This window comes from Engystomops pustulosus, chromosome 2 (assembly GCF_040894005.1).
Source record: "Engystomops pustulosus chromosome 2, aEngPut4.maternal, whole genome shotgun sequence".
NCBI lineage: Eukaryota > Metazoa > Chordata > Amphibia > Anura > Leptodactylidae > Engystomops > Engystomops pustulosus.
In genome coordinates this window covers 162,616,222-162,629,575 of record NC_092412.1, presented here as the reverse complement: position 1 = coordinate 162,629,575, position 13,354 = coordinate 162,616,222, and the positions used below count along the sequence as shown (strand labels likewise).

At 41.6% G+C, this 13,354-nt stretch overlaps 1 protein-coding gene across 6 annotated transcripts in view; it reads left to right on the top strand.

Annotated features, from left to right (window-relative positions):
- The window catches only part of FANCE (FA complementation group E), a 75,774-nt gene extending 62,926 nt beyond the window's left edge, over positions 1-12,848 (top strand). For 4 of the 6 annotated variants that reach the window (XM_072137181.1, XM_072137177.1, XM_072137180.1 and 1 more), the window contains 3 exons: positions 2,548-2,614; positions 7,344-7,469; positions 10,792-12,848. In XM_072137181.1, the coding sequence (XP_071993282.1) occupies positions 2,548-2,614; positions 7,344-7,469; positions 10,792-10,902 (304 nt within the window). In that variant the 3' untranslated portion in view covers positions 10,903-12,848. Of the gene's footprint in view, positions 1-2,547; positions 2,615-4,278; positions 4,598-7,343; positions 7,470-10,791 lie in introns of those variants that run through there. The other 2 variants (XM_072137182.1, XM_072137183.1) reach the window with 2 other exon arrangements.
- The last annotated feature ends 506 nt before the right edge of the window (positions 12,849-13,354 follow it).

The window sequence follows — 13,354 nt, the reverse complement described above, 5'->3', positions numbered from 1 at the left end:
CCATTTTTCACTCCCCACCTTCAAAAATCTATAACTTTTTTATTTTTACACGTAAAAAGCTATGTGACGGCTCATTTTTTGCGTAACAAATTGCACTTCATAGTGACCGCATTGAATATTCCATGCCATGTACTGGGAAGTGGGAAAAAAATTCCAAATGCAGTGAAAATGGTGAAAAAAACGCATTTGTGTCGTATTCTTGTGGGCTTGGATATTACGGCTTTCACTTCACGCCACAAATGACACATCTAATTTATTCTTTGGGTCAGTACGATTACAGGGATGCCAAATTTGTATAGGTTTTATAATGTTTTCATACATTTACAAAAATTAAAACCTCATGAACAAAATTTTTTTTTTATTTTGCCGTCTTCTTGTGCTTATAACTTTTCCATACTTCGTTGTATGGAGTTGAGGGTGGTGTCATCTTTTGCGACTTTTGATGATGTTTTCAATGATATTATTTTTAGGACTGTACGACCTTTTGATCACTTTTTATAGAATTTTTAAATTTTTTTTAAATGGCAAAAAAGTGCCAGTTTTGACTTTGGACGCGATTTTCCGTTACGGGGTTAAACGCAGTGAAAAACCGTTATTATATTTTGATAGATCGGGCATTTTCGGACGCGGCGATACCTAATGTGTTTATGATTTTTACTGTTTATTTATATTTATATCAGTTCTAGGGAAAGGGTGATTAGAATTTTTAGGGTTTTTTTATTATAATTTTTTTTTTTTTTTTACTTTTTTTTACTTTTATTTTTACTATTTTTCAGACTCCCTAGGGTACTTTAACCCTAGGTTGTCTGATCGATCCTACCATATACTGCCATACTGCAGTATGGCAGTATATGTGGATTTTACTCATCATACATTACAATGTGCTGATAGCACATTGTAATGAATGGGTTAACCCGAGGTAGCTTCGGGTCTTCGAGAGACCCGAAGCTACCATGGCGACGTATCACCGCTCCCCGATGACGTCACGGGGAGCGGCGATCCTCGGAAAGATGGTGGCGCCCATCGCCGGCGGCGATCAGCAAGAAAACACCCACGATCGGTGCCGGCACCGATCGCGGGTGTTACCGGTAAGCCTTTGCTGCAATATGCAGCAGAGACTTACCGGCTGTGGAGAGGGCTCAGCCCGCGAGCCCTCTCCATGCATCGGAATGCGACCGCCGCCGTGAATACACGGCGGGCAGTCGCGAACCGGTTAAAGGGGTATTCTCATTTAAGCAAATTTATGTTAATGTTTTAATGTTAAAAAGTAATACAATTTTCCAATCTACTTTCTTTATCAATTCCTAACTGTTTTCTAGATCTCTGCTTTCTGTCATTCTATACAAAGCTTCTATGTTACTAGTCGTGAACAGAATTCTGACCATGGTCACACAGGTGCACGGTTCGTGTCAGAGAGAGTAATCAGAGCTGGTATAATGAGCCGTGCATCTGTGGTTTCACAAAAAAAAAATTCAGCAAAGATTTTTCACGATATTGCACAAAAGAAAAAAAGTATGTAAATTCTGAAAGTGCTTAAATTTTTGTGCTAGGAGTGGAATCATTTTTGAAAACATGCCAAGATGCATGAAAGCTTTTAAAAATCATGGTTATTCCACCAAATATTGATTTCCGAACTCTTCCTGAGTTAAAACATTAGTATTGTTGTTTCTAAATGGATATGAACTTATTTATTTGCATTATTTGAGGACTTAAAGCACTGCTTCTTTTTTTTATTATTTTATTATTTTGACAACTTCTCATTTGCTACAAATAAATGCAACATTTTTAGCTTTTTATTTGAGACACAGTATTTTCTAAATTAGATTACACTATTGTAAAATTCCTACTAATATAGCTACCAAAATTGCTCAAATAAATACTGTATATACTCGAGTATAAGCCGACCCAAGTATAAGCAGAGGCCCCTAATTTTACCACAAAAAACCTGGGAAAACCTATGGACTCGAGTATAAGCCAAGGGTGGGAAATGCATTGGTCACAGCCTCCCCAGTATATAGCCTGCCGGACCCTGCCCCATAGTATATAGCCAACACCTGCCCCCCAGTATATAGCCTGCCAGCCAATATCCCCCAGTATGTAGCCAGCCCCCTGCCCCAGTATATAGCCAGCCCCCTGCCCCAGTATATAGCCAGCCCCCTGCCCCAGTATATAGCCAGCCCCCTGCCCCAGTATATAGCCAGCCCCCTCCCCCAGTATATAGCCTGCCAGCCCATATCTCCTAGTATAAAGCCAGCCCCTTGCCCCAGTATATAGCCAGCAGCAGGGGAAGCTGGAAAGGTGAGTTTTGATATTTTTTGGGGGGGGGTTTCAGCACATTATTTTGTGCTGAAAAACTAGGCTTATACTTGAGTATATATGGTAATTAAAATTCTCCTCCTGATTTTTTTTCTGTATAGATTTCTTACTAGTGCATTGGCCTTGCTCTTGCTGTTTTCCTGTTTTGGTACTATATGTGTGTTAATTTAAAGCACAGTGGATGAAATGTATAATTTTAATATCTACATTTGTATTCTTTTTTTTTTTCAGCCCAATCTTTAAGGTATCATGCACTGAAGTGTCTGTCGGTGTTCTGCACTTGCTAATTAATAAAAAGGTATTACTTAGATGACCAATAGTTTTATACAATTTTGCCCAATGTACAGAGTTGGGCTACATGCACACTGCCTTGCCCACCGCACCGCAGCACGGCGGGCACATGACAGCGCACGGGGAGAGGAGGAGGAGGTGAGCGCAGCTTACCCCCGCCCATCTCCATAGGAACATATTGGCCACGGCGCCATAATACGGGAAAAGATAGGACATGTGGAAGTGTATGGGAGACGTATATCGCCCGTAAATACGTCCCCCATACATGTGTGTGAATGCAGCCTTAGTTGGTAGAAATAGCTGGAATTTGTAATATTTACTTGTGTAGAGAAATCCAAATGAATATAGGCATTGGGGTAGATTTATTAAGCTGTCTGAGAGTCACAGTTCTCCTTTAAAATATTTATATGCACTGATAAAACCGAAGCAGAGCTGTATGTGGTTGCCCTAGGCAACTTAGAATATTTTGACTTTCAGACAGCTTGATAAATCGGCCCCATTCTGCTTACACCTCTAATGTCTTTGAGGCTTTAGTTTAAAATTTGTACATTATCAGAATGGGCCTGCTTTGATTTGTTTCACATGATGGTGTTCAATCCTTCAACAATGGACCATATCTTGGACCTTTTATAGACCGAATATGGGCTTATGGAGCATGTCTAAAGGCATCATAGCATCCCTATAGGACAGTGATGGCGAACCTTTTATTGACCGAGTGCCCAAACTGCAACCCCAAACCCCCCTCATTTATCGTGAGGTAAAGCAGTAACTTATTGTTCCCTGTTTTTCAACAATGTTCAATCATATTGGCCTCCTGATGACACCAACACAGTAGAAAGAAGAAGGGAAAATTTGCATCATTGTAGCTTCTTTCCAGTGTCCCTCTATACACAGAGAATCATGGGGCCAGCAGGAGGTCCAACAAAAATAATTAAGCCATCTCCCTCTTCCTAGAGTCCCAACTAAGTATCACTTTAAAATATCACTGAAAGCAGCATCTTTTAAGTTGCTTGGAACTGCAGGAAAATTCCTTGAGTCCTGTCTGGTGCGATGGGCGGGTGCCCACAGAAAGGGCTCGGAGTGCCGCCTCTGGCAACCGTGCCATAGGTTCGCCACCACTGCTATAGGACTGTGCCTACTGAGGAATGAGGAACTCGTTGGGGGTCATTTATCTTATTTCTGTTTGTTTATTTTGGCTTGTTTTTGCCTGTCTTTTTCTGTCTGCTATCATTCTCACCTTTTTCTTGTGTTAAATTGTTTTTTTTTTTTTCAGGTCTCTTTCTGCGACATTTGTAACAATTGTCTCAAAAATGTTGTACAAATGTCGCAAGTCACCTCTTTCCATTTCAATTTTCCTTAAGCATGGTTTCATCTGGAATTTTTTGCGCCAAAAAATGTTGCAAATTTTAGACATTTTGGAAAGCTAAATGCCAGAATAGAAGATAAATGTGTCAAACAAATGTCTGGTGGACTTCAGTGTACTTTTCCAAAAATCTCAAAAATTGCAATGTGCCAAAAAAAAGTCTCAGAAAAGACAGAAAAAGGGAATTAAAATAAAGATAAATGACCCCCATTGAATCATCAAGTATTTAACTCAGAGTCCCTTCACAGTCCATATTATGCAGCCATCTTATGGTTCTTGTTATGGCCAAACCTGGTCCTCTTTAACAGGTGCAGGTGGGAGTGCAGAAAAACAGCTGTTGTAGGTGAGTATATTCCTATGTATTGTAATAATGTACCTCCTTTTTTAACATTTTATTAATTTTTTTAAAAAGATAGTCAATACATAAATCACATATCCCCCGGATTAAAACTGGGATTAATGGCCAGTAAAACACATATAAGTTACCCTATTTATAGACCCAACACACCCCCTTAGCCCTCAGCTGGGTCAAACAATAAATAGTGGATCATGACATTGCTGGTGTGTCTCTGCGGAATAGGGATTGAAGGGCGTAGCTCATGTGGGCGATCCTTTCTTTTTCATGTCCAACTCGGGGATATCTCTGCCCAACCTTTTGAGTCGCCTCAGTGAACTCTCTTGTTGTTCAAACTTAAAAATGAATGTCTCTAATTCTGAAGCTGTTACAATCATATTACCTCAAGCAGAAAAGGAACAGCTGGCCAATTCTTCCTTTCCTCTCTCATGTTTTGCCGCACGCATTCCCCCTAATTCTAAAGACTTATAGCAGCTGAATTTTCCCAGTCTTCTTAACACTATTAAGTCTGACTGTGATTCCTCGGGTAAAGGTACTTTCATATGGCTAATCTTAAAAATGACCATCCTCCCTCACATCCTCTCTTTTTCAGGCTCTTCCCAATTCCCTCTCAGGGACTTTCTTCTGCAATCCAACACACATTTATATGGGCAGGTAAACTGGCAATACTGAAAAGGGAGGTCATGTTTAGACCCAAAGATAGAGGCGATTTAGATTGGACCATCTGGTGAGGTTGGTGATGGGAGTTGTCACACTAAGGTTAAGCCCTGGGTTTCTCCTGAGAAATCTTTTCTCACTTGACTTAATCTGCGACCCCTTGGATTGATAAAATCATTTAACCATATTGCCTACCTTGAAGGTTTGCCAATCGGATGCTGTGAAAGGACCTCTACTTTCTTCTCATGCAACCACGTCCCATACTGGGGCACCCTCGTTTCTCACCTGGCCTGGATGGCGCTATATTTCGCTGTTGGACAGCTTGAAGCGTCCATTTCATGTTTCTTCATTTTCTGGGCGTCCAATTGACACTCTCACCTGAGAAAAGGATACAAATTTTTCCTCTGATTTACAAAACTTCCATAAGCTCTTGTCTAGATCGTATATGGGTCCCAAACAAGCTTCATTCTATACTCCATATCTTCTGTTCCTGTCCAATGTTAACACCCTTTTGGGACGCTGTTCAGTCTACCGTCAGGCAGATTGTTGACTACACTTTGCCTCAAGACAGCTCTATTCCTCCTTCAGCATTTCTAGATCGCTGCACATGTTTATAAGAGTTCCCTACACAGTTTACTTGTAATGGCAGCACGTTCATGTATATCGCAATTGTGGCATCAAAGAATTCTTCATTTGTGCGCTATTTTCTATCACAGGGTTTACTGCCGGGAATGCTCTTTTTTATATTTTGATAGATTGGGTCCTTTGAGATGAGCGAATATCTAAAAAAAAATATCTATTGTGTTTATTTTTTCTTATATTAGTGCTGGGGGGGTGATTTTAATTTCATTGTGATTTTGCAGATGATCTGTTACTGCACACAAACATGTAATGTTCCCGATCCAGAAACAATATCTGTGCCAGCTAAAACGGTCTTTATGTCATCTGCTTTTACAAAAAGAAAAATGGCTGGCAAATGATGTCTTCATCTTGTCCCAACCCCTTGAAGGTCACATAATTGTGTTGACTGGCAAGTCACTGCAAACATGGACCGCATGCGGAGGAATCTTATGTGTCATCTGAGTGGTGTCAACAGTTTTCACATTCCAACTCTTTAGGAAGACTTGAACCGCAAACACAGGAATAGGACGTACTCTGTGTTTTCTACAAACCCCACACAGATCTGTGAAAAATACAATCTTATGGATGAGCCCATTTAAGTTATGCGATATGCAAAAACAATGGAAAGTACACAGAAATAAACAATGTTCAAATAGTTAGCTTTACCTTTCAAACAGCATATTGTTATGTTTGCCTCTGAAGTGCTTCATACTTTAAAAGCTTTATACCTTTTTTTTCACAAATCAGTAGCTCTTGGGATGTAAAACAATGCCTATTATCTTTTTTACATATATGGAGCAGTTTATTTGCTATCACCCTCAATTCTGCAATGGCTGCTTTCTCTCCATGTGCTGATAAGCCCCATGAGTCCATAGCATGTTTACACTAAGTTTGTCAGATGGTTTCATGTAAGGGGAGGGGCTGCTGCTCCCTGCTCACAGAGGAGGAGGCCATGTGATAGTGAATGTAGCAGAGCTGGAAGTGTACAGAACAGTGAATGCAGATGTCCCCTACACAGAATAGTGAGGTACAAGATCACCCTGTTTCCGATCAGTCCCTACACCCTACTCTGTGAATCTACATGAGAATGTCTGTCTCCTGACCTTATGCTTCTCCCTTCCTCCACATTGTCATCGGCAGTATCTGCTCTGTGAAGATAAGCTATTAACCCATAGTGCTCACACAGCACAGGCAATAGACTTCATGTAACTGGTTTACTTATGATTTCTACCACATATTACATTTTCCCTGCTCTGTGATGGAAGATGCCAGGCTGGTCACCACATACATCCTCTATGTGCAGTATTCATTGGATTTACATGTAGGAAACAAAATGGATGTAATGCTAAATTACTTTGAGAGAGAACACAAGGCATCATGGGATCTCGTGAGCAAGCTAACGGGCCTCAGCTTGAGGGCACAGATAGACAGACATTAGTCTCCGCCCACTTTACCTCTAGTGAGAAAGATTTTTGTCAAACACTTTCAAAACAGAAAATGCCATAACTTTTGTAAAGAAAAGGGTGAGCAGCACAAAGTAGGCATCGTTTCGTTGTTCCATTGTTTTCAAAGGGGGAATCGCATATAATAATTTGGTAAAATCACTGTAGCTTTACAGTTACGCTTACAGTTACGGTAGCTGCACACATACATTTTATTGATCAATAGTTGCTAATTTGACTTCATGCTAGTCACTTCCACCAAGCATCAATGTTTTGTTTTTGTTTTGTTTTTTTAAAGGAAAAACTAAATCAATCTGAGTTTGATCTCTTGCTTATTCACCTTGGTCATGCTTCAGAAAACGTCTCCAATTCCATGGCTTTTTCTAAGTTGTTATTAGTTCTCCTGACAAATAAAAGGAACTTGGTGAGACATTTTTCCTTTTAATTATCACTGTTACATTGGATGTTTACATTAAAAACATTGCACAGATTACTGTGCAAAGTAGTAAATTTGGTTACGGAGTTGTTTACTGTGGTGTAGTCAAAAATATTTGCGGTTTTACATATTCCTATTAGGCTTAGTGTATTGAAATATTGCATGTAAAATTACATTTCTAAATTATTCATTATTATTATTTATAGAGCACCATCAGTTCACATACATTACAATAAGACAAAAAAGGTGCAAAATACAAAACTGCAGTGATCAGGAGACAAGTAGGAGGAAGACCTTGCCAGTGAGGGCTCACAATCTATATTGGGGGGGTGGGTGTTGTCGTTTTGAGAATGATACAAATGTTAATTTTTACAAAGTCTACATTATCAGGTTTTATAATGGCAATTTGCATATACTCCAGAATGTTATAAAGAGTGATCAGCTTAACAGCAATTAATTGCACAGTCAATATTTGCCTAGAAAATGAACTTTTTCCCCCAAAACACATTTCAACTTCATTGCAGGCCCCCTTAAAAGGAGCAGCTAACATTGTTTCAGTGATTACTCCATTAACACAGGTGTGGGTGTTGATGAGGACAGGGTTGGAGATGAATCTGTCATGATTAAGTAAGAATTACACCACTGGACACTTTAAAAGGAGGCTGGTGCTTGGCATCATTGTTTCTCTTTTGTTAACCATGGTTATCTCTAAAGAAAAAATTTGCAGTCATCATTGCACTGCACAAAACTGGCCTAACAGGGAAGAGTATCGCAGCTAGAACGATTGCACCTCAGTCAACAATCTTATCGCATCATCAAGGAATTCAAGGAGAGGGGTTCCATTGTTGCCATAAAGGCTCCAGGGCGCCCAAGTAGGACCAGCAAGCACCAGGACCGTCTCTTAAAAATGTTTCAGCTTCGGGATCGGGCTACCAGCAGTGCAGAGCTTGCTCAGGAATGGCAGCAAGCAGGTGTGAGCGCATCTGCACGCACTGTGAGGCGGAGACTCTTGGAGCAAGTCCTGGTGTCAAGGAGGGCAGCAAAGAAGCCGCTTCTCTCCAAAAAAAAAAACATCATGGAGAGACTGATATTCTGCAAAAGGTACAGGGAGTGGACTGCTGAGGACGTGGGTAAAATCATTTTCTCTGATGAATCCCCTTTCTGATTGTTTGGAACATCTGGAAAACAGCTTGTTGGGAGAAGACAAGGTTAGCGATGCCACCAGTCTTGTCTCATGCCAACTGTAAAGCATCCTGCAACCATTCATGTGTGGGGTTGCTTCTCAGCCAAGGGAATCGGCTCTCTCACAGTCTTGCCTAAAAACACATCCATGAATAAAGAATGGTACCAAAATGTCCTCCAAGAGAAACTTCTCCCAATCGTCCAAGAGCAGTTTGGTGATCAACAATGCCTTTTCCAGAATGATGGAGCACCTTGCCATATAGCAAAGGTGATAACTAAATGGCTCAGGGAACAAAACATAGAGATTTTGGGTCCGTGGCCCAAAGATCTGGCTCCCCAGATCTTAAGCCCATTGAGAACTTGTGGTCAATCAACAAGAGATGGGTGGACACACAAAACCAGCAAATTGTGATAAAATGCAAACATTGATTGTGCAAGAATGGACTGCTATCAGTCAGGATTTGGTCTAGAAGTTGATTGAGAGCATGCCAGGGAGAATTGCAGAGGTCCTGAAGAAAGTCAATATTGACTTGCTGCATTAACTCATTCTAACTTTCAATAAAAGCTTTTGTTACTCATAATATGATTGCACTTGTATTTCTGTATGTGAAAAAAACATCTGACAAACGCACATAAAAACCAGATGGCAACAGATCATTTGGCCATGACTGTAGAGACATGAGATGAAGGAGCAGTGTAGTTAACGTGCGTTATAAGCGAACCTGAGCAGGTGGGTTTTCAGTTTGCGTTTGAAGGTTTGGAAAGTGGGGGACAATCTGACAAATTTTGGTAGAGAGTTCCAGAATATGGGAGATACACAGGAGAAGTTCTTGATGTGGTTGCGAGAAGAGCGAATGGAAATAGAGTGAAGCTGAAGGTCGTTTGAGGAACGGAGATTACGCGTGGGGCGGTATTGCCGATATATGAAGGGGACATGTAGTGGAGGGCTTTGTAGATAATGGTTAGTATTTTAAATTGAATTCGCTGTGCAATGAGTAACCAGTGGAGAGACTGGCAGAGAGTAGATGCAGCGGAGAATATAGGAGTCAGATGGATTAGTGTGTCAGCAGAGTTTAGAATAGATTGGAGGGGTGTTAGAGAGTTAGCTGGGAGACCCCAGAGAAGAGTGTTGCAGTAGTCCAAGCGAGATATGATGAGGGCATGGACTAGTAATTTTGTAGACTCTGAATCTAGGAAGGGTCGAATGCAATTGATGTTCTTGAGATGGAGGTTGCAGGTTGTAGTAAGAGCCTGTATATGAGGCTTAAAGGGTAAGGCAGAGTCAAAGGTGGCTCCTAGGCAACGGACTTATGGAGAGTTGGAGCCATGGATTGTGACGGTTAGGTCAGGTGGGAGGGATATGTTGGGTGGAGGAAATATTATGAGTTCTGTTTTGTCCATGTTAAGTTTTAGAAAACGGGAACAGAAATAGGAGCATATGGCTCACAGACACTCTGGAATTCTGCCTAGAAGAGAGGCGATATCTTGACCAAAAATATACATCTGTCATATGAATGGTATTGGAAGCCATGGGACTTAATTAGGTGTCTCGGGCCAGAGGTGTAGAGGGTGAATAGCAGGGGTCCCAGGACAGGGCTCTGAGGGCTGCCAACAAAGGGGGCAAAGTCAAGAGGTGGTGTGAAAGTGATAGACACTTAAAGTCCTGTTGGAAAGGCGTGAGGAGATCCAGGAAAGGGCATGGTCAGTGATACCAAGAGAACAAAGCATCTGCAGGAACGCTTAAGGTCTGCACTTGAGCAATAAAGACCTACAATCTTCTTCCTTTCAGGACCTTCTGCTTTACTCTGTTACCATCCGCTCTTCTCACAACCGTATCCAGGACTCCACTCGTGCATCCCCTATACTCTTGAACACTCTACCAAAATGTGTAAGACTGTCCCCAACCTTCCAAACGTAACCTGGAAACCTACCTATTGAGGATCGCCTACAATGCACAATAACTGCTCTGCTCCCTCACCTCATGTATTCCCCACATAGGCTTCTCCTCCCGTTTGTTCCAGATCTCGGTAGTTTTTGTACTTGCATTTGTACTTTTCTTTATGCAATTTATGTGAATCCCTGGTACAAATTGTAATCTGATACCAATAACTGTCATTCGATTTTACAGGTACAGCCTTTTCATATTGGATTCCTGTCTAATGCACTAAATTCCAACCAAACCTTTATGAAGAAGTCCTTACAAAATGCTCTGAAGAAATTACAAGAACACTTCAAGTGAAGTACTTATACAAGTTTTCAGTCTCCGAGGTGGAATATCTGTGCTTCCATTTAATTTCTTAAACCTACAATCATGGATCTACTTAATAAGGTAGATTCGGTGGCAGGTTCCTTTATTATGTATGTATGTAATGTATTATAGCTCCATGCTTTTTTAAATTTAACTGTTAGCAGCACAGAACATTATAAAGCTAATCTATTTGCAAAAAGGCTACTGGGATGTGGAGTACCCGCCATGGAGCAGGAGCTATGGCTACTCCCCAGGAGTCTCTTTCAATCCCTCCTATCAAGAAATCTTCAGTTATAGCAGCATGCACTTGTCTGAGAAGCCAGAGTGAACATACGCAGGAGCCGATACCTGCAGGCATACACTCACCGGCCACTTTATTAGGTACACCATGCTAGTAACGGGTTGGACCCCCTTTTTCCTTCAGAACTGCCTCAATTCTTCATGGCATAGATTCAACAAGGTGCTGGAAGCATTCCTCAGAGATTATGGTCCATATTGACATGATGGCATCACACAGTTGCCGCAGATTTGTCGGCTGCACATCCATGATGCGAATCTCCCGTTCCATCACATCCCAAAGATGCTCTATTGGATTGAGATCTGGTGACTGTGGAGGCCATTTGAGTACAGTGAACTCATTGTCATGTTCAAGAAACCAGTCTGAGATGATTCCAGCTTTATGGCACAGCGCATTATCCTGCTGAAAGTAGCCATCAGATGTTGGGTACATTGTCATAAAGGGATGGACATGGTCAGCAACAATACTCAGGTAGGCTGTGGCGTTGCAACGATGCTCAATTGGTACCAAGGGGCCCAAAGAGTGCCAAGAAAATATTCCCCACACCATGACACCACCACCACCAGCCTGAACCGTTGATACAAGGCAGGATGGATCCATGCTTTCATGTTGTTGACGCCAAATTCTGACCCTACCATCCGAATGTTGCAGCAGAAATAGAGACTCATCAGACCAGGCAACGTTTTTCCAATCTTCTAATGTCCAATATCGATGAGCTTGTGCAAATTGTAGCCTCCGTTTCCTGCTCTTAGCTGAAAGGAGTGGCACCCAGTGTGGTCTTCTGCTGCTGTAGCCCATCTGCCTCAAAGTTCGATGTACTGTGCATTCAGAGATGCTCTACTGCCTACCTTGGTTGTAACGGGTGGCGATTTGAGTCACTGTCTGCCCATTCTCCTCTGACCTCTGGCATCAACAAGGCATTTCCGCCCACAGAACTGCCGCTCACTGGATGTTTTTTCTTTTTCGGACCATTCTCTGTAAACCCTAGAGATGGTTGTGCGTGAAAATCCCAGTAGTTTCTGAAATACTCAGACCAGCCCTTCTGGCACCAACAACCATGACACGTTCAAAGGCACTGAAATCACTTTCTTCCCCATACTGATGCTCGGTACTGATGCTCAGTTTGAACTGCAGGAGATTGTCTTGACCATGTCTACATGCCTAAATGCACTGAGTTGCCGCCATGTGATTGGCTAATTAGAAATTAAGTGTTAACGAGCAGTTGGACAGGTGTACCTAATAAAGTAGCCGGTGAGTGTATATAGTCTATGCAAAGCTGGAGCTACTGCACATGCGCAGAACTCTGGTTTCGCAGACTAGTACGCACAGCTATGACGATCTGTGCGCTGAAGATTTTTTGGTAAGAGGGATCGAAAGAGGCTACTGGGGGCTTCAAGTAGCTGTAGCTCCACTGCGTTGCTACTCCACACTCCAGTAGCCTCTAAACATTTGCATAAAGATTTTTTTTTAAATAGTTTTACAAAGTTCTGGACCACTAACAGTGTTATTAAAAAAGAAGCATGTAGCTATAATACATCAAAAGAACCTTTCCGCTGGATTTACATTTTTTAATGAAATGGCAATAATAAATAGTGCAAATGATAGTAGTAAACTTTGTAATATTACTTATTAAAGAAAACGGTTCCTGTATCCTTTTTCCCATGCTTCTTTATTTCCGTTATTTGTTATCACAGTTTTTGTATGTCCAGATTCACGTTATTGTGTGATCATGGATGTAACAAGGGCTGTGCCACAGACTGATCACTATGCTGGGAAGCAGGTGAACTCCGGCGGACCTCTGCGCAGAAGCGACACATGCAGGAACTCGGACGCTCGATCTTAGTGAATCTTCGTCGGACAACGCACTGCGGGATCACGACGAGACCAGGTAAGTAAATCTACCCCAATGTGTGACGCAGTATTGCCTGAGGAGAGCAGAGTTGACCGGTGGATTAGCATTAGTTTTGGATGGATTGTAGGGGCATTAGAGAGGTAGCTGGGAAACCACAGAGAGGAATGTTGCAGAAGTCCAAGCAGGAGATGATGATGGTATGGACTAGTAATTTTGAGGAAGGGTCGGATATGTTCTTGAGATGAAGAAGCAGGTTGTAGAAAGGGCCTGTATGTGAGGTTTGAAGGATAACA